This window comes from Vulpes lagopus, chromosome 10 (genome assembly GCF_018345385.1).
Source record: "Vulpes lagopus strain Blue_001 chromosome 10, ASM1834538v1, whole genome shotgun sequence".
NCBI lineage: Eukaryota > Metazoa > Chordata > Mammalia > Carnivora > Canidae > Vulpes > Vulpes lagopus.
This window is the reverse complement of record NC_054833.1, coordinates 34,230,736-34,252,005: the sequence shown is the minus strand read 5'-3', so window position 1 is coordinate 34,252,005 and position 21,270 is coordinate 34,230,736. Positions and strand designations below refer to the sequence as shown.

The 21,270-nt window shown below is 55.7% G+C and overlaps 1 protein-coding gene across 2 annotated transcripts in view; it reads right to left on the bottom strand.

Moving 5' to 3' along the window:
* The window catches only part of KIRREL3 (kirre like nephrin family adhesion molecule 3), a 540,945-nt gene that overhangs the window by 77,218 nt on the left and 442,457 nt on the right, over positions 1 to 21,270 (bottom strand). For both annotated transcript variants that reach the window (XM_041772894.1, XM_041772895.1), the window contains exons 3-4: positions 15,562 to 15,711; positions 10,497 to 10,646 (exon numbers count right to left, since the gene is read on the bottom strand). In XM_041772894.1, coding sequence (XP_041628828.1) covers positions 10,497 to 10,646; positions 15,562 to 15,711 — 300 coding nt within the window. The remainder of the gene's footprint in view (positions 1 to 10,496; positions 10,647 to 15,561; positions 15,712 to 21,270) is intronic.

Here is a 21,270-nt window from a genome sequence, read left to right as displayed (position 1 = left end):
CTACCACCTTCTAAGAGACGATCGCATCGTTGAAATGTTTGTTGTCTAATTCCCTCTGCTGGAACACGTGTCCCACGAAGGCAGGAGGTTTTATTCTGTTAGTCTATCGGGCCACACGCTGATGGATATTCGACAGCACTTGGCACACAGAAGGTGTACAGATCCGCGCTGCAAAATGGAACCAAGGAAGGACCCTCGACTGGTGGATTCCTTCCAGCTCTGGTTCTCTAAATCAAGGTTAGGTTTCCATCCTCCGCAGAACCGTTGTCCAGACCAACTTGGTATTTGGGGGCTGGGGCTGGAGGAGGGCCAGGGTTGTCCCAGGTGACCCTTCATTAGAGCCCCACTTTCTGTCTTATAGACGTGGAGAAGACTCTTCTTTCTTTCCATGCGTTGTGTAGCCTGTAACATGTTTCTTTTCCTTTTCTTTTTTGATGGCGGTTGAGCCATCTGCAAAATGAGGTCCATCATCCTAGGGAATGTGTGTCGACAGAGAGGAAGCGAGCAGAGTGGAGAGGAAGTGATGCATTTGGGTGGGGCCACCCTATCAGCTCTTCCGACGAGATGGCTGTGTGGCCATTGGCTTGCTCCTCTGTTTCTTGCCTCATATCACTGCGGCTGCAATGATGCTCACAGCAGGCACCGGGTGATTTTTCAGCTGCTAACACAGTTCCTGACATATTTACATATGGAAAGTTCCCCCTTTCTATAAACATTTACAAACACCTTGATCAACTTGTGAAAATGTGACACTCTTTTGGAAGCCAGCCTTCTTGGGTTGTGGGGCTCAGCTACTTACTTTTGTGAAATGGGAGCACATGTGTGGGCTTCTGGGCGCCTATGATGCTCCCACCTAGAAAATCCTCCTCTGAGCAGACAGAGTAATGTCGAGGCCCAGAGCAGTGGGCCAAGAAGCGCTGGGCAGTCCTCTGATAATGAGACTTAATGGGATGGAAAATGGATGTTGGGGGTCTAGGGGCCCCGGCTTCCAAGGTGCATCTGTGGAGGTCAGGGTGGCGGGTGCCAGAAAGTCTTCACCTCCTCGCTGAGTCAGAGGGCCCTAGGACGGTCTGATGGCTCAGACAGGGCTCCTGGAGTTCCATGGGGCTGGAAAGAGACCTGTGTCCCAGAGGTCCATGATCTTAAGGCAAGGAGTCAGGCGGCAGGAAGTTGGAGCCGGACTTGGAAGAGGGGAAGGGCATGGCTTAGCAGAAAGGGCAAGAATTTTGGAGCTGGAGAGACTGGCATCCAGATTCTAGCCCTTTTTCTTTCTTGTTGCATGACCTTGGGCAAGTTAATGGGTCTCTTTGTGCGTGAGCTTTCTCATCCATGAAAGGAGATTTAGGGCCTGCCTGGCAGGGATGGTGAGAGACGGTGAGCAGGTGCCTACAGGCCTGTGGGTGGGCTACCCAGGCAGTGGGTCAGGGCTCCCGAAATGCCCCTTGCCGGCTGGACCTACCGGCTGGGTCTCATCCCAGCACGGCCCCCAAATCACAAAGCTCTGGCTGTCCCCCCCTCCTGAGGCAGCTGTGCTTCTTTGCTCTGCAGAGAAGTGCTGGCAGCCGGGCCTCTGCCCCCGCGGTGTCCTCCACTTCCCTAGGATAGCAGGGGTCTCCCTGGAGCTCCTGCCTCTGCCCGCACCCCCCGGGACCTCCTTTCTGGGCCTGCTCCTGTGAGTCTGCTTTGGGCTTGCAACTGGGGCTCTACATGCCCTGCTCAAACTCCACCCCTCCCTTGGCCCGTTGGCTGCCCGGGAAGGCTTTCATTTAGTGGTGTTTTCCTTTCTCATTTCATGCTGTAATGGAGATTCATTGCTAGTTTTAAATCCATAATTTGCCATGAAACTCTCGTCTCAGGCCCGGCTGAGGTCGGAGCGGAGACGTGGTGAGCTATTTTTACCCTCGGAGGTCTCCCTGGCCAGCTCAGCCAGGCTGGGCTTTCCCAGGGCTGGCTTGGGCCACAGTCCGGGTGTCACCCCCACGGTGCCCCGGAGCCAGGAGTCAGGAGTCAGGAGGGAGGTGAGTCCTTCCTGGTGGGACCCGCTGGTCCCGGCCCCCCCTCTCCTTCACTGTGACTCTCTTCCCCCTTGCATTTCGTTTTTCATTAGGAGGAATCAATAGCGAAGCGGGGCCTCACGCTGTGGCTATCATGCTCCACCTACTACATTCATTCCTGGGCCTGACACGCAGGGAGGGTCAATACTTTTGAGTTACCAAGATTTGTCCACTTCCCAACAGTGACAGATTCTCTTGACTGAGTGCCCTCGTGCCTTTCCATCATGATTCGGCCGTGCTCTGAATAGCGTGTGTGCGTGTGTGTGCGTGCGCACCGGTGCATTTGTCCTTGAGGTAAGGTGTCTGTGTGTGGATAAGATTGATGCGTGAACAGGGAGGCAGCCTTGTACTTGGCCGGCCTGTCTCCCTGGCGGAGGACTCCAGCACCTGGACAGAAGTGGGCTCTTGCCCGAGCGTTTCCAGGCATGCAGGGCTGTTGGAAGCTGAGCCCAAGCCAGAGGACGTGGCCCCGTGATGGCAGAGGAGTCGAGGGCCCTCTCAAGGCAGCCAACCCTGAAAGCTACAGGAAAGTGGCTCTAGCATCCCAGGAAGCCCCAAAGCTGTTGGTTCCACACCGAATGGCCCACAGGGGATGCCAGAGGATCAAGGCCTGCCTGGCAGGGATGGTGAGAGACGGCTTGTGCACATCTCCATGGGCTGGGCTCCTGCTCCAGTTTGCTGGCCAGTGGAGGCTGCTCAGCATCTCCCAGGGTTAAATCGGTGGACGAACAGATTCTCTTTGCTGCGGGGGGGCCAGGGATCAATGGGGCAAGTGTCCCTCTGACGCGACCCCCAAACCACCATCAGATGAAGGGGGATCACAGTCAAACCGTGGTGTGGATCTGCACGTCCTTCCCGGAGAGGTCAGGGTCCAGAGATGGTTACACACCATCATCCCGGGTCTCATGGCCAGGATCCCGGCCTGCCCTGGGGGAGAACTGGGGCAATGATGCACGTCTTTCCACCTCAGGTGATGGCCCTGTCCTGCTTAGACCCGGAGAAGTGCCAGTGCCCTGAGTGTGATGGTGGCACCGTTCAGGGGTGCGGGGCTGCCTGGGGGAGCCCCAGTCATGTAGTGATGGGGTCCCTGAGGGGTCAGCAGAACCACACATGGGGTGGTGGAGGCCGGGAACAGCAGACCCAGTGGGATCCTGCAGAATCTCCCTGCCTTTGCTTGTGCTGGTGTTGAAAGCAAGAGATGCTGGCAGCTGGCGGGGGGCTGCTGGCCCTGGGTTGGCCATTTGGGATGCTGCGTCCAGCCCAGGGCAGTGTTGGGCATCAGGGCCACCCCACCAAGGATGCTTGATTAGGCCAGTTAGCTCCCTTCTCATTGGCTGAGTCTGGGTAGGGTAAGGCAGAGCTGAGTGTCCCTTGCAGCAGGTCTCCCCACTTCCTGCCTACAGGCCGAGAGGGGAGCACTGAGTTTGCCTCCATCCCTGACGGACCCGCAAACGCTCTGGAGCCTTCCAAGTTGTTCTGACACTGAGGTTGAAACGAAGAACAGGGAGATGGCAGGTGGGGGTGGGGGCGTTCCTTTCCATGGCAGATTAGAGAACCAGGGAGAATGCTAGGGTCGGGGGGGGGGGGGGGGGGGACGGCATGGGGGAGGGCCTAGCTCTGAAGTCAGGGTACTCGACCCGGTGGCCACAGGGACCTCCAGAGAGACCCTCCATCCCTGCCCCTCCTGCCAGCTTCCACTTGCCGCCGACAACAGCCACGGGCAGCTACTCAGGGGGGCATATGGCTAACGACCCTCAATACAATCTAGTATAATTATATTATGTTATAATATAATCTAGAAGGCAGAGACTATTAGTCACCTTATGGTGACTCAATGCCCTGTGGCTCACCTTGTCACCTGCCCAAGCAGGTAGGCACCCAGTTAGATCAGGAGGGGAGTGCAGTGGTCCAAGAGACACGGAGGAGGGGACTCTGCTTCCGGCCCCCAGGGAAATGCTGGCCTGGGTCCCCCCCAGAAGGGCGGAATGGTGGGGCGGGGGGAGCAGGAAGGAGCTGGCTGCTGGGGTGGGGGCCGGGGGTGGGCCTGAGGCGCACAATAGCTCAGACGCCGGCGCCCATCTGGAACTGCAGGAGATAAAGATGCTTGCTTTGCTCCTCTCTCCCATCTCTGGTTTGTTTGCTGCCCCTATTTGGGGGTGATTGCAGGGTAATGAATGTGGCAGGAAGCAGGCACACAGCACAAATGAGATACGGCACCTACGACCAGGCCGGGGCCCAGGCAAAACACGCTTAATAAGGAGATAAGGAAATCAATTCTACTCGTCTTCCCAGGCGTGCGAGCCGGAGGGGCCTGCAGGGATCGCGTCTTTCGGCCTCGCGTGCTGGATGGCAAGGCTTCCCCAGGACACGGGCCTGAGCCCCCAGGAAGGAACAGTTGCTTGCTGGTGCTGCCTAGCGCGGCACAAGTAACAGTAATCACCATCACAGGAGGAACCCTAGCAACAGCCGGAGCGTCTGTGCCTTGCTGCTTACCGGGTGCTGTTTTGAGAAATGTCCTACATCAGCTGTCCTGCTAAATCCTCCCTATAAGCCTAAGAGGGCAGGTAGGACTGCTCCCCCATTTTACATATGAGGAAACTGAGGCAGAACGGTTAGGTGACTCGTTCGTCCAGGGTCATGTGCTTGTAAAGTGACACAGCCAGGTGTCCAGGGGAGGCAGTCTGGCTTTTGGAGCCTGGGCTCTTACCCTGATGCCGTGTCGCCCCTCTAGACACAACATAATACGGCACAATATGACCCAGTTGTCGCCTGTCCTCGGGGTTTTGCTGCAGCCCTGCTGCTACAGTTACATGACGAGCTCTACCGAGCACCGAGCATGTGCCCACAGGCTGTTCTAGGCTGGGGGGTGCCCGGAGACCCCGTGGGGGAGACAGACACGCAAACGGTTACTTTCAGTATAAAGTGTTGTGTTGTGACTGTGATGTGGATGGAAGCCTAAGGGAGCAGAGTGGGACAGCCAGGCTGTGTGGGGTTCAGGGAGGGCTTCCTGGAGGTGGTGATGTCCAAGATGAACCCCGACAGGGGAGCCAGTGGCAGCAGCGCACAGGAGGGAAGGCATGGAGTGTGGGCGGTGGAGGGAGCCCCAGCCAGTGCTCATCCTGGGGCAGGGAGGGGGGGTGGGCGGAGAGGGGGCTGGAGCAGGGGCTGACAGAGCCTCAGAGGCTCCGGAGTACCCCCCCGGCCCTGGCCCAGGGTTTGCTTCCTGGACGTGCCTTCCAGGGACCTGAAGAGCAGCGTGGTCTGTTCCTTCCCGACGGGGTGACTGCCGCTGGGTTTCTTGCCGCCTGTTTCTGGGGGGGCCCTTTTATTTTTTAAATTTTATTTTATTTTTATTTTTATTTATTTTTTTTTGGAGGGGGAGCTTTTAAAGGCTCTCAGGCTGCGTGTCGGCTGGACGACCCAGGTTATCACTGTCTCTCTCTGGACCCACCTACCCGGAGGGTGAGGGGATGGGGCACTGGGGTGGGGGTTGCTTCCAGTACGGGGGGTTCGGGGGGCCTGTGCCACTCAGCTGCCCCGGAGAAGAGATGCAGGGTGGGGGCTCTGAAGACTCAAGGACCCATCCGGACCCTCTCTGTTTGCCCCTTCAGTGTCTGGAGCTTGACATCACTTTAAAGATGCTCTTTTTATTTGAATTGACTTCGTCTCCATCATTAAATAATTCATGTTGATTTAGAAAGCTTTGTTTCTAATGGGAGCCACCAGACAGCAGAGTTAATATTAGAACGGGCTGGGAAGACGAGGGAGATGGGAGGAAGACTAGGAGAACACCCTTTTTAATAATTAAGCCGCCATCCACCATCCTCCCTGCCTCCTTCGAGCCCCCTCACTCTGCTCTGCTTTCTCTGTTTCACAGCGATCATTACCACCCGATGTCCTACGGACCCACACAATGCACCTGTTTAATCTGTGGATTACTTATTGGCTCTCATTCTCTCTCTCTACCCCCCGCCCTGCCTCTCACTGCTAGAACACAAACTCCACCAGGGCAGGGCTGCTTTTCTCTTTTGCTGACCAATAAATCCCATATGACTGGGTCAGTGCTTGGCACCTAATCAGTGCCCAGGAAATATTTGTGGATCAAAACCTTGCCTCCCATTGCCTTCCTGTCCTGGGTCCTCTGACTCCTTGCTTCTCAAATTTTCAGGCAGCTAGAAAGATCAAATGCAGACTCATCCTTACGTATTGTCAACCCTGGGGTTCCTGCAGGTGGGAGAAGGAGTTGTCTGCAGGTGCATGGGTGTGCGTGCACGTAGCTTTAGAGTGTGTGGCACTTTAGCGTTGAGGTGTGTGTGTGTTAGTTTGGGGCTCACAGCAATTCTGGGAGATTTGTATTTTTATTGTCCCCATTTTATAGATGAAGGATGAGAAACTTCATTCACTCACTCATTCATTCATTTATTAAAAAAAAAAAACCCTCCAACAATTATTAAGGACCTACCCTATCCTAAGTGCTGGTTGTAGAGAGTTGGACCAGAGGCCCCCTGGGAGCGCTAAGGACGTGGCCCAAGGTCACACAGCGAGTAAGCTGCATGTAGGTGTCCTGCTTCCAGCCCGTGCTCTTCCGCCTACAGCGCAGCTCTGCACATGTCTGTGGGGGTCCTATGACGTCCAGCTAAGCTGAGTCCCTGCCTGGAAGCTGCATACAGAGGGCGGGCTCTGGGGTTAAGACATACAGCCAAGTCCAGAGTCCCAGGGCTGGGCAGGACTTTGAGAGGTCCTCAGAGTAGGATGGTGCACAAAACACTCCATTCCCTTCTGGGCCTCAGTCACCCCCATGAATTCTGGTTCCAGTGGTGGTGCGGGGGGAGGGCATTTTCCTAAACTAGTTGGTGCCTGGTGCCGCAAGCTGGACTCCTTATTGCAGAAGTCGTGGCTTCCTGGGAGCCCGGCGGTTCTTAGGGAGCATCTTACTCATCACCACGTTTATGCTACAGATGAGGAACTGAGGCCCTGAGAGGTTGAGCAACTGGGCCAAGATCACACAGCTGGTTAATGGCAGGACCATGACAGTGGCCTCCAAGCCTGCCGTTCTTGAGAAGTTCTGCAGGTGGAAAGATGCCTGTCTCGACCTGGCCAGAGTTAAGGTGTGGGCCTCCGTGCCGCAGAGGGAATGCAGCCTGGCCCTTAACCTGGGCCGGGGCTGCGGTGTCTTTGCCTGGCTCTGCCCCTTCCCCCTCTTCCTCTCCTGGTCCCCTAGCTCCCTCCCGCTGCCTCCCAGGATAGTAAATGCTCAGCTCCAAGTTGCTCCTTGCCTGATTGCATCCGAGAGCTGGAAATACAAGGCTAATTAATGTGTCTGTGACTCTAGGCTTGGCCGCTGGGGCTGGGTCCCCATGTCCTCCCTGGAGCACCAGGGGCCCTGTGAGCTGGCCCTCTGGCTTCTCCAAGCAGGCTGCTGGCGGATGCATATTTTAACAATGCACATCTGTTGGCTCTATAATCTCTCATATTTGCCCTCCTCACTTGGTGCTTTGATGGAAGACCCCCAGGGGTCTCCCTCTGTTCCAGGCAAAGTGTTTGCTTTGCAATTTTGCTGGAATACCATCTGATTCTGCTCTCATATCTTCTGCAGGTTCTAATCAGGCTCTTACTTTATTTAATTAAAAATCTATCTCAGGCAAATACAGACTAAATTAGGAAGCTCTCTCATTCCTGGAACACAGGGAAGGCAGCCCCCCTCCTTGGGGAGCTGGCTGGGACATATTCCCGGGCTGAGATGTCACAGCAAAGCAGATGGGGTCTTGGTCGGGAAGCTGGCTGGCCAGGGTAGAAACACCCCCCCTTCCCTCCGCCGGAACAGCCGCTGTGTCTATTCAGCACCGTGAGCAGACCAGAGCTCCCTTTCCAGAAGGCTGGGTCAGCTTTAGCACGTAGGGCCTCTCTCCAAAGGCAGTAGGTGGGGCTGTACACCGCAAAGACACTCAGCCAGGCTGGGTGCTCAGGCAGAGAGGCATGCCCTGCTGGACCAGCCAAGGGGCAGGGGGGTTACCTACAGGGCCAGCTCAGGGGTGGGGCCTGCTGGACCAGCCAAGGGGCAGGAGGGTTCCCTACAGGGCCAGCTCAGGGGTGGGGACCTGCTGGACCAGCTCAGGGGTGGATGTAGGGTGATCAGAACCGGTGGGAGGCAGACCCTGGGGCAGTTCTTTCTTGCCGGGGTTAGTTTGTTAGGAGGAGTGGAGGCAGTGAAGTCTTCAGGGAAGGCTGCTGGACAAATGTCTGCTCAGGCTCCCTTTCCAGCTCTCAGGAATCCAGCAGGCTATCCTGCCGGGGTCACCTGGAAACACCCCCTTCCTGCTCCTCAACTGCCTTCCAGACATGTAAAACATGTTCCCCACGCAAACCAGCGCTGTGCCCAGGAGGCAGTGCCAGGTGCGGCCTCAGGAGAGGGAGACGGGGGAGTGAATGCCTTCGAGACGTGACCTAAGACAAAATTGAGTCTGTTCAGATCAGATGCTGAGGCCCCGCTCTCAGAAGCCTGGTCCTTAAGCCACCAGACAAAGGAGATGCTGCTGGCATTTAGGAACGCAGATGGCACTGGTTTGGGGCTGGAAAAGCTGGGGTCTATTTTGAGTGGTAATGAAGCCCTGAGTGGTTTTGCACTCTGAGTCTCAAGTTCCTCACCCGTAAAACATTTGGACTCGGTTATCTCCCCGAGATAGGAGAGGGGAGGGGGCTGTGCATGGTCGGGTGCCCCCCGGGGCGAAGCTCTGACACCAGGACAAGAATTGGAGGATGAGATGCGTTCCCACGTTGTTTAGGTCTTGCGTGAAGTCAGGAGTGGGGAGGGCTTAGGCCCTTCTGAATTTAGCATTCTTCGGTACCCTCTAGAAGGGGAACAGCGGGGGGGCAGCAGAAGGCAGATTATTTTGAGGACGGGGAACTGAATAATCTCCGGAGGTGCACAAATCTGTCCCGCATGGCCCCACACTCAAGAATCAGAAGCCACATGAGACCCTTCTCCCTCCATCTCCACACCAAACTCCACGCCCATTCCCACTTTAGCCATCGTCTCGGGAGGGTTGAGGATGTCTGCCCCCTTTCACATCCCTGATTACTTTCCTGCAGGCCCTTCTGGACGGAGCCGTCCCAGCTCATTGACCCTGCCCAACCCGGGTTCCCTTCTCTTTCCTTCATTGCAGGCTAGACAGGAATCAGAGGTTGAGGGGGGTTTCGGGGGATGGCCCCGAGCCCTGCCTGCTGTCTCAAGAAGCCAAGCTCCGGGCTTGGGAAGCGTCCTTGTCCTTGCTGCCATGCGGGGGGCAATCTGCCCGTACGTGGCCGTGTAGATGTGAAGACAACCTGACATGCTCTTCAGTGTTTCACTGGGGAGCAGCCAGGTTAGGACACAGCACCCCAACTGCTGACCTGTGCTCAGAGCTTCATGGCAGCTGCTGAGAGGAGGGCAGGGTGAAGCCCAGGCTCCCCTCTCCCACGGCCTGGGTCCCCGTCCCACATGGGCTAGAGGAGCCTCACCCACGGGGCAGGGCAGGGTGACGCAGGAGCCCAACTCGGGAGACCCCTCCCCCCAGGCCCAGGCCCTTGGCATCTCTGAGCCTCAGTTTCTCATCTGGGGCAACAACACCTGTTCCACTGTCTTGCATCAGCACAGCTGAGCCAACCTAAGTGGAAGTGCGTGGAGAGGTGCCGTGAGCATATGCCCGTGTCTGCTGTGCTGCCCCATGGGCGCGGCTTGCTGCCTAGGGGCTGGGTCCTCGGCAGCATCTGGACGAAGTCAGAAGGAGGCAGTCTGGGAGGTGGCCCGGCTCACTCCCCGGCTTCAGGCAGGTCTGTCTGAGTGAAGGAGCAGGGACCTCTCAGGCCGGGTGTCCCAGGGGCGCTGGGCTCCTGGGAAGCCAAGAGGATGAAGAAAGGCCGAGGGGGCAAAGGTCTGATTTGGCGTCAGGGCCCGAAATGAATTATCCCTGGGGGTGATTGAGGCAGTCAGTCCTCCGCCTGAGAGCCAAGGTTCCCAGGGAGCAGGGGAAGGAGCAGGTGCAGGGATGGTCCTGGGTGGTCCCAGGTGGTCCCTAGGGCCCTAGGGATGCTGAAGTTAGGCCTTCCTGGCACCTCACGGGAGAAAGAGCGACTCCAGGATGTGTCGTGGTCTTCTCGGTATCCCCATCACCTAGCACAGGGCCTGACAACCATCGTGTGCGCAGAACATGCTTCCTGATTGAATAAATAAGCATTCGGAGCCCCCTTTAGCCACTGGGGTCGGACAGGCCCATAGGTGGGTTAGCGGTGACCTTCCAATTTCCAGGGCGGGAACTTTCCCTTTCCCTCTTTCCCCCTCTTGGTGGGGAAGGTGACACCGACCACCAGACCAGACGTGGACTCTGCCCAGCGGGGAGCCCTTCTGAGACTGAGCCCGTGGTGCTTCCCACAGCATCCTCACCCCCGCGTTTCAACGCTTCTTACCCAGGACGGTGAGGCGTGCGGGGCGAGACCGGATGGCGGCCTGGATGGCCTGGCACTCGTACACGGCATCATCCTGCAGCTCTGCCCGCAGGATCTTCAGGTGATGTTCCCCTGACAGGTGGTTCCCTACCACCAGGTATTGGGGGTAACCTGTGGAGACAGGAGGCGGGTCAGGGAGGGCTGGGGCCGCGGTGGAGGCATGCGTGCCCCACAGGCACCGTGGGGGGACCCTGGGCTGGGGCTGGTCTTGGAGGCTGGTCTGGCGGGCAGCTACTCGGGACCCTGACCTTCATGTAAGGAGCACAAAAAATGAGACCTTTCCCTGGGTATTGGGCAGTGTGTGTGTGTGTGCATGTGTGCGTGTGTGCATTGAGGTTTACGAATGTTGGAGTAGTTACTAGCAGAGAGAAAAAGAGAGCACAGAGATGGAAATGCTAAGTGTGGGCAGACACAGCAGGGCCAGTACTCTGGCAGGCGGTGAGCTCAGCGCCGTGGTTTACCAAGCGGACATGCATTTTGATAAGGAGACACACAGAGAGACAGAGACCCAGGCTTCGATTCACAGTAAACAGAGTGAGAGACAGAGGGCGGAAAACAGAAATCTCTGGAAAAGAATCAAGAATGACTCTGGGGGGGAAAGTTTTGTTTGGGATGGACAGGAAGTAGGGATCTAGGCCAGCCTATCAGTGCCCGGGAACGTGTGGCCACTTGGAACCATAAACTGGGCCCTTTCCTGGTCACTGCTACTCCCTGCTCAGACCCCAGGGCCTGATTAAGCACTTATGAGGCTTGCAGGACGCTTAGGAATATGGGGTCCCTTATACTACTGGTGATGAATAATGGATAAATAAAAATTTGAGAATGATAAATCATTAATCAGCTTTCCTGCTGCTGCGGAATGTGAATGCCAGCATAATTCGCGGCTGGCCAGGTTGGGCAGATCCTCTGTCCCGGGCCTCGGGCCCTAGACCCCCTTAGTCTCTCCTGGAAGGATCTTTTTTCCATCGTCCCCTTACCTGAGCTCTGTCCGCCCCTCCCTCAGCTTCTTACAGGGAATGTCCTCTGTGTTCTCTTCCCTTCTCTCCTCAGAGGGCCACCCACCCTCTGGCAGCTCCAAACTGCTCTTTCTAGAAGACCTTCACCAGGACAGTGTGAGTTCTCAGAAATGTGCCACAGGAGAAGAGGGTTGGCCTATGTGGCCTTTTAAGGAGAAGACTAGAGCTTAAGCAAGTGTGTGTGTGTGTGTGTGTGTGTGTGCGAGAGAGAGAGAGAGAGAGAAACAGAGAGACAGAGGCACATGCACTAGCTCTCCAAATATTTCAGTCTCTAGGTGTGGGTTGGATGTGTTCAAGTAGCTCCAAGGACAGCGCTAGCACCATTGGATAGAACTAATACGGGGAAATACTTTAGAATATTCTTCATTTGAAATGTTCAACAAGGGGCGCCTGGGGGGCTTCAGTGGTTGAGTGTCTGCCTTTGGCTCAGGTCGTGATCCTGGGGTCCTGGGATCGAGTCCATCTCTCAGGAATAAATAAACAAAATCTTAAAAAAAAATGAAATATTCAACAAGCATCTGGGCTGCCAGAGGTGGTAGTGAGGTCCCCATGGGGAGCTGTATTCAAGCAGAGGTTGGTGAGCACCTGTCAGGGACACCACAGAGGAGGTTTCTACCCTAGAAGGGATCTTGGAGCTCTAAGGTCCCTCCTATCCTAAGCTAAGGGTCTTGCAGAGGTGGGGCAGGGCTCCCCTGGGGTGAGCTGTGCAGGGGCCACTGGCACCCATTCCTTGGCAGGGAGGGAGCCGTGATCCTTCCCAGGATGTGTTTTGGGGGCTTCCTGTGTACTGAGCCCTTCGGGCGGGTGTCCTCGTGGCTGGCGTTGTCCCTGTCATGCAATCAAAGGGCCCCGCCCTGCACAGCTGTTCCGACCCCACCAGAGATGCTCACAAGGCCGTCAGCTGTCCCCCCCCACCCCCAGAGCGCCACCTCCCCTCCTGCCCGCCCTTCCTGCCCTCTGCTGGGCTTTGGGAAGAAGCCCAGGTAAGTTAAGCGGGCTCTCCCCAGGGCCAGGACAAGGGGCTGGAAACGGGTTCCAGTCCAGCCCTCTCCCCGCTGCTGCCCTCAATGTAGCTGGCTCACCGCCCCCAGCCCTTCCGGCCCAGCCTCTGGATCCCGCTGTCCTTGATTAGTCCCTGGTCTCCTGCAGGCATCTTGGCTGGAGCTTGTGTTTTTGTTGTCTTGCAAGCTATCAGCAGCAGGATTTCGCTCTCATGAGCTGCTGAAAACATCAGTGATGGGTTTGTTTGTATTTGCCTAATTAGGCAACGAGCTGCAATGCTATCCCAAGGACTGGCAGGATCTTTGGAAAAAACACAAGCCCAGAAGCATCGATTCTGAGCAAGTTCTAGCTCCTTCCATGGTATCATTACTCTCTCTCGCTACGCCCAGGGGAGGCAACACTATTGCGAGTCTGGGTTCTACTGTCAGTGCGTGAGTTCGAGGGCCAGGTCTATCGTGCCCTAGCTCTGCTGTCTTGGGGGAGGTACTTTAACTTCCCCGAGCTTCGGTCCCCACCTCAGCAAAATGGGGATGATATCGGTACCACCATGAGTCAAGGTGAAGAGAAGTGGGATCATCCATATTAAGTGTGTGGCACGCAGTCTCTAAATGATGGTTCGAAGAAAAATGACAGGGAGATGGGATAGCCAGAAAGGTCCTGGCCTTTTTTTTTTTTCTTAAGGTTTTATTTATTTATCTGAGAGACAAAGAGAGAGAGTGAGTGAGAGCAGTGCTCTCTCGAGAGCACAGGCAGGGTGAGGGACCGAGGGAGAGAAGCAGGTTCCCCGCTCATTAGGGAGCCAGCTGCAGGGCTCGATCCTGGGACTCTGGGACCATGATCTGAGCCGAAGGCAGACGCCCAACCGATGGAACCACCCAGGAGCCCCTAAACGTCCCCATCTTTAGAAGCAAGAACATGCAGGGTGCCAGGCTTTTTGGGTGTTAGGAGCCCACACATTGGGTTTAGATCAATTTTTTTCTTGATGGTGACTTTATTTGCCTGTCAAATAAAGCGTGTGTGGGGGGGGTGATGGAAGTGGGGGGTGGGAGGGAATCCTTCTTTTTCTCCCTGTGGATCATTATAGATTTAGGACATAATGTCTGAAACTCATTAGAGCTTCTTCGAAGAAGAGTGGTCTATCTATAGGAGGCCACGCGTTTATAAATCATGTCCTTTGAATGTGTGTTCCAGCTTTGGTGACCAGAAAGACGGTTAGGTCTTCCATTAGGGTGTGATTCCTGGTCGACTGGGCACAGCCACACAGAAAAGGATGAAGTTAAATCAGAGGAGGGTGATAGAACTGTGGCACGATTCTGGACCTTGGTTCCCCCACCGGAAAACCTGTGACCAAGTGCCCTGTGAATATGTGCTGAACTGAATCGAGATCCATTACTGTCCTTTCCTTGTAAGGCTAGGAAACAGTATTTACTGAGCGTGTGAGTTTCTGTCATTGTCGCCATGATGCTTTTTTTGGGGATAGGTGATCAAATATAGAAAAGATTTTACGAGGAATTTGAATTTATTGGCTTTGCAAGGAGACAGGCAACCTTCTTTGTATGAGTGGAGTCAGGTCAGAGAGGAAGTAGACCCCAGCTCATCAGAACCCCATTGTACCTCACTTAGTGGGACCCAATCCTGATCCCAGAGAGCCATGCATGGAATTGGATGCCAGAGGGTCAGTTCTCCATGTGGTGTTGAATGGCCGTGGTGACCTGGGGCTTCCTCTTGGCCATCAACCCAAAAAGACCCCAGTCCTTGACCAAAGGCTGCAAACCATTGACCAGGAGCCTGGAGTCCCTCCTTCGCCAGCAAGGATGCTGGTCCAAGCTCAGAGCCACGCGGAGCATGAGTGATTCTAGTTTGGGAAGGTGATATCATTCCCCCAGTTTCTCTAGGGTAAGGAAGTTCAGAGCCCCTGAAATTGGCTGGTTCCCATAATACTTAAATTTTATGGCAGCACAGTATATTTTGGAGATATTATTGTGTATTTTATCCATGCTCAGTTGGGCTGCAGCACTCAAACCCGGTGATGCTATTGACCATGGCTATAATGTTTCAATATACATTTTTGGCAAGACATAACTCACATTTTAAAATATTAATTTCCCAACCATCGTGTTCCTGAGTGCACTTCGATTTTTATTTTCTTGCAGCTGTACACCATGAGAGAAGCAAAGCTACCTCTCAGTTGAATACATATATTTTTTTTTCTCCTCCTCTACCCTCAGCCATTCCCCCCCAAGGGCAGGGACGCCCCGATCCCTTGTTCTGGATTTTCCAGGTTATGCTAAGCCTAGCAAGCAGTCACCTGCCTACCCTCCCCAGGGGAAAATAATAATTGCTGCTGGGTGAGTGACCAGGATGGGTTGGGAAGACATCTGTATGAGCTTAAAGGTTGACATTCACAATGGTTAGCAGATGACGGGGAGCTCAGATGCCAGCTCTAGGAGCGTACCAAGACATCTTTGCTCAATACCAGCCTGGGTGGGCTCAGCGAGGTTTGGACTTTAAGCGCTCCTTTTCTTCCCATCACACGATAACCCCTAAAACCAACTGGGTGGGTTCCTTTCTGAGCGTTCAATTTATTTGGCTCCCTTTAAAGGATGGGAGCCGAGAAAAGCCAGGCTGTGACTTAAGCGGGGCATACTTTTTTTTTTTGGGGGGGGGCATACATTTTGGACCAAGAAACAGGAACACTTTACTTCTAGGGATCTGACTTTACATGAATTGTGTTTGACTTGAGAACAGACCCTCCAGGGCAACATTGTTTAGGGTTACTGGAATTGACAATTTACTTATAATTCATTACCAGTAGTCAGGAGGGCTCTCAAGGTCCTATGGGTCCTGGACCCAGAGCCTGCCCAAGTGGCCTCTGCCCCAGGGGGAATATACAATGAAAGCTGGGGATTGAATCTCCGAATGCCTACGAAGATGGGGTTCCCTAGGAAGCAGGTGGGTCAGGCGGGAACTGGTCCCAGGCCTTCCCAAGGAGGTCTGGGGGTACTCACTTGAGAGGTCCCGGCCCACACCCAGAGCCAAGCCGTCTTTGATCCACAGAACGAAGCCATCGTATTCAGGGATGGCGCACAGCAGAGTCACCGGCTGGCCCGACACCACGGCCTGGTCCTGGGGTTGCTGGCTGAAGGAGTATACTTGGCCTGGGAAGGAGACAAGCACAGCGGTCAGCTTCTGGCAGGCAGCAAGGCCTAGAGGACTCCTCCAGTTAAGAAGCAGGGCAGAGGCTACCCCAGGGGATACCCCCCACCCCCGGGCCTTACCTCCTGCCTGGGGCTCAGCAGCGTCTTCCTACCTGCCCCCCACTTCATTCCTGCTTTTAGCAGCTGGCTCGCTGCTCAGCTGCCCTGCTGGTCAGGCCTCCCCACGCAGGCACACTGCCCTCCGGCCTCCTCCTGCCCCCGAAGGGGCCTTGTCCACTGTGCTTGGGACGAGCTCTGACACTTTCCTTTCTGCAAACTCCAACTCACTGCCACCTGCTTGTACCTACTCCCCCAACAGAGGCTGGAGACAGCCCTCCAGCTGCAAGCACCCTGTGAGGGTGTACCCCTCGAGAAGGTGAGGGGGCCGGGAGTAGGGCGGTTTGGTCAAAAACCCAAGAATCCAGGGAAAATATGGTTATTTCAGTGGTTCCCAGGATGGGCCTAGGGCCAGATTCCACAGGATGTGGGGTGGCACAGAGTGGCACAGTGTGCTGGCAGGAGCAGGGAGCTCACCTGCTTTGTCCCTCTCTTCCCAGGCCGCCGACCCAGCTCTGGCTTCCCTCTCACCTAGGAGAACGTCACCAGCGTGACCCCAAGCTCTGCATCTAAGCCGCCACTTCACGTCTCATTACCTGAACACACCCACCAGCGCCGGGCGCTCTTCTAAGATTTTAAAATATCAGCTCATGAGTATTTTCATCTTCATAGCAACCTACGAGGTAGGTATGATTTCGCTCCCCGTTTTCTGGGTGAGGAAATGAGGCCCAAGGGAGTGACAGATGACTGTGCGAGTACCGGGGATGTGGGGATGCGTTGCCTCTGGCTCGACAGGAGCCGTAGCACTTGGAGCTTGCCAACTCGTCTGCAGGGCCCCCGGAGGTTAACTACCCCCCACCCCCCGCCCCGGAAGTGTCTGGTGGCAGGACAAGGGCTGCAATCCAAGACTTTCACCTCCTGACTTGTGCTGGACCCAGGTCCCTGAGCCGGTCCTGGTGGAGATGCTGACGAAGCGGGGCCGCATGACCCGTGTTCCCGGGAGGCCTCCGCTGCACAGACAACGGGACATTGAGCCCCCGGTCCACGGTGCAAGGGGTGCCTCATACACCCTCCCTCCTGTCACCCGTGCAATTACGGGTCAGGGCAGAAATATCCCGACGTTACAGCAAAGAAGGCAGGATCAGAGACAAAGCCATCTGCTCAAGATCCCAGGGCTGATGAGTGGTGGAGTCGGGGTCTGACAGGGCTCCCTGTGACCTCCGAGGCCACGTTCTTTCCCACGCCCTGCCCGGCAGATACAGAACACGGCTCAGGAAGGGTGGCCTGGCAGGCAAGCTGCCGCCTCGCCTCCGCCTCTTCTCCCCTACGCAGGACAGTCAGGGCCACACGGAGGGGGGGGCACCGGCTGCTGCGCACCCTGGGGCACAGGGCTGCAGGCTGCACCACCAGTAAGGCCCAGCTGTCAGCGGTAGGTGCCCGGAGAAGGGGGTGCCGAGGTGGAGGCCGAGGTGGAGGCCGAGGTGGTGGCCGAGGTGGTGGGGCTCCCCAAGAGCAGCCGCAGACGCAGCCGCAGCCGGGTCAGAGAGCCTGTGGCAGGTGGGAAGGTGGCCGTGCCTGCAACCTGATGAGATCTTGGCTGGGTCTCTGAGGAGTCTCATTAAAAATCAAATTGGCCCCGAATTGTGGGAGTAACACTTTTTATTCTGATTTGAGCTTTACAAATTAGATTTCATAGGACATTTTAATCAGCTATGTGTGGTGGGTTTATTTATTTTTTTTTCCTCTCAGTCTCTTCAAGTTCTCTGTTGTAATTAGACTGTTTCTGGCACCAAAACAAGAGGGAGAAAGAAGGAGGAAGAGAGGAGAGAAAGGAGAAGTGTGTGTGTGTGGGGGGGGTTGGAGAAAGAGCTAGAATATGGGGTGATGTGAGGAGGAGGAGGGAGCTGGGAGGGAGCTGGAGAGGCTGGAGGAAGGGGACAGGAAGGGGAGGAGGGCAGGGAGGGAGGGGGAGGGGGAAGAGGAGAGGAGGAGGAGGGGTTGAAAGGAGGAAGGGGAGGAGGGGGGGAGGGGGAGAGGGAGGAGAGGAAGGGGAAGAGCAGAAAGAGGGGAGTGTGGGCAGTAGGGGAGAGGAGGAGGGGAGGAAGGGGAGGAGGGGAGGCGGGGAGGGGGAGAAGGAGGGGGAGAGGGAGGAAGGGAAGAAGGGGGAGGGGAAGAGAGGGGAGGGGAGGAGGGGGAGGGAGGAGGGGAAGAGAGAGGAGGGGAGGAGAAGGGCAGGAGTGAGAGAGCGAGGAGGGGAAAGACGGAGGAGGAGGGCTGTGGGGGGCCCTCCTTTCGGAGGCTCTTTCCTCCGGGCCCAATGATGATTTCACGGCTCCTTTTATCTCAAAATCTTTCTTGCAAGAAGGACAGTGTCAAGACAGCGGGGACGCTGCCAGGGATGGCGTTATCAGAGGGAATTAGCGGGTTGTCAGCTGGGGGTGGCGGGCCTGTAATGAGGCCCTAAAGTAGTGGTGTGACCCTGGGCGAGAAGCGTCCCCTCCTCCCACCCCGTCCCGCTCTGGCGGGTGAGGGTCAGGGTGACACAGAGCTGAGGTACAGGGGGCGTCCCCGGCAGGGGGGGGACAGGGGGGCAGGGGTGAGCCCTGCTGGGTGCAGGGGACCCCAGGGTGGGTGGGCCTGTGCCCTGACGGAGAAGGGGGGCTGCCACCAGAGACAGGCCAGCCGTGGAGGAGGACGCTGGGTGGTCACCAGCTCACTGTGGACAGGGTCTGAGCCAGGGGCTGGGGCAGCCACAAGCTCCCCCCAATAAGCCTGAGCACCCCGAGGTGCTGGGGGGAGCAGGGGAGGCCGGGGCGAGGGACAGTCTGATCCAGCCCCGAAGGCTTCAGAGAGCTTGGGCTCCCCCACTGGGCCTGGGATTGGATCCCTTAGGCTTTTCTCTTGGGGTGGGGGCGGGGGCAGGGGAGAAGGATACCCAGAAGGTCTCCACGAAAACCCCCGCAGGACGTTAGTCACCCCTTATGCTTTGGGAGGGAATGACTGGGGCGCCGGCGATTTTCGTTTCCAATCCCATTTTCATCTCTGTGTATTTAAAAAAAATTTTTTTTTCATTTCTGTGTATTAAGTACCAGCCACTGGAAAGACTTTCTCTTTCAAATCAATGAGATGCTTTTTCAAACAGAATCATAAGCTGAGTGTCACTATGTAGCGTAGATAAAAGTCACAGTGCTGTGGGGGAGGGGGGTGGGGGGACAGGGCACGCGGGCTTCTCACCCACAGGACACCCTTGAGGCTTCTCTTCCGGGCTTGGGGACTCCCAGGGACACGGTGCGCAGGGAACTGTGAGTGAGCCTGGGATCTCTTCTAGAACCTTCTGGGCATTATGGTAAGCAGACAGGAAGCTCCTTGCGAACATTTGTCTGCTCAACACACGCTCATCAAGACCTGCTGTGAGGCCGGCATCGCACTATCTTATGAGAAACAGACGGATCCGGATCCGCCGTGGTCCTTTCCTCCAGGAGCTAACACGTGTGTGCGCCCGCCGCAGCGGGACAGCCCTGCTCTGGCCACACAGTGTGTGCTTGCACCACCCCACCCGAGTTTTCTGCCTCAGTTTCCCATTGTGCTCACAGATGTTTCCTGCTGGGAAGCGTGGCCATTAGTGAGACCTCACTTTCTTTCTTTCTTTCTTTCTTTCTTTCTTTCTTTCTTTCTTTCTTTCTTTCTTTCTTTCTTCTTTCTTTCTTAGATTTCATTTATTCATGAGAGACACACAGAGAGAGGGAGACACACAGGCAGAGGGAGAAGCAGGGATCCCGATGCAGGACTCGATCCTGGCACCCCAGGATCATGCCCTGAGCCGAAGGCAGATGCTCAACTGCTGAGCCCCCCAGGGATCCCCACGACCTCCCTTTCTTGCATTATTTGCAGTCTGTCACCATCACCAAGTGAGGTCCAGGCCCTCGCCCACAGCATCTCTTGGACCCACCCGCTTCTCTCCGTCCCTGCCGCTGCAACCCAAAGTCTGGGCCTCACCCCCTCCTCCTGGGTTCTCCTGACAGCCTGTGGGCGCTGTTTGGTCCAACCCCGAGTCTTCCCCTCAACCCATCGCTTTCCTCGTGCTGTCTCCCTCTCCAGGGGCTGGAAGGTCTAATGGCCTCCGCTGCCTGCAGGACAGCACCTGACCAGCTTCTCCAAAAGCTGGCTTCCTTCTCCCGGGTGCTCCGTAGCAACCCGTACCGGCTGTCCACTCACGTCACCTGCCCCATGTCACGGATGTCCCACCGTTCTGGAATCCCTCTTCTCTCCGGGGCCCCCTAACCAGCCCTGCCCTCAAAGAGAAAACGCCAAGTTCTCCTCTACATGAGCTTTGTCTGTTCCTCTAGGTGCATCCTGCCAGGAGGGGGAATCTTCTTGCTCCTCCCCTCCTCCCCACTTTTCTTCCTTCTCATCCCCCCTTAATGTCTTTAAACCTTCATCGAGCATTTACTATACATCAGACACCAAAGGAACAAGGGTAAACGAGGAATGGAGGGTAAACTGAGGGCAGGGGCCACGGCCGTCGTGTTCACCTTGTGTTCTCCGCGCCTGGTCTAGCGTATAAGCCCTGGATGAACTGGACTTAGACCTCGAGGCCTACTTGCTCCAGTTTGTCCCCTGAGATCTGTGGTCATGGAGGAAAACTTTTTATATTGTGCTGAGCACACCACACGGAAAGAATGAGGTGAGACATTAAGGGGAAGGGCCAGAGTCTCAAGGAGTCAGGCTTCACAGGACAAAAATAACCAAGTTATTCATGGAACACCTGCTTTAACCAAGTCTTTGAATATGAGACAAGGCTGGCCAGATGTTACTACCCACTTTTCACGCATGAACTGGGGCTCCCAGAAATAAAGTGACATGCCCAAGGTCACCCAGCTGGCCCGGGGGGAACTCAAGGTCACACAGTGGGCCCGGGGCCAGGAAAGAGCCAAATATCTCTGGTTGCAAACCCTGCTTTCTTGCCACTCTCCCACGTTGGTTGTTGAATTGAGGGTCTAGACTCGGATGTTTATCCACAAACCAGTACTCTGCCCCCTTCCCGTCCCCGCCGTCCAACCCCACCAACCATTGCCCTCAGACCATCTAAAGAGAGGTAAAGGATCTCCGGAGTGAAAAGCAATTTCTTGGTTCTTCCCTAGGTTTACCTGGCTGCCTGCCAGCTGCTGGTCAGCAATGCTGAGTTAGGGTTCAGGGTGCAGCCCAGGACTGGCCACCATGGGGCGGGGAGGTATGAGAGAAAGGAGCTGTGATAATTATTGGTACTTTGCATTATATAAATAGTTGTTATCTATATAACTGTGTTATTATATAAATATATAGAACTAGGTATATGTCATAAGCCTTTTATTGTTGTGGAATTAATAATAGCTAACTTTCATTGCATGTAGTGCGTGGATTAAGAGCTTTACGTGGGTTATTTCACTGAAAGCTCATCATAGCCAGGCCTGTGTGGCAGGTGCT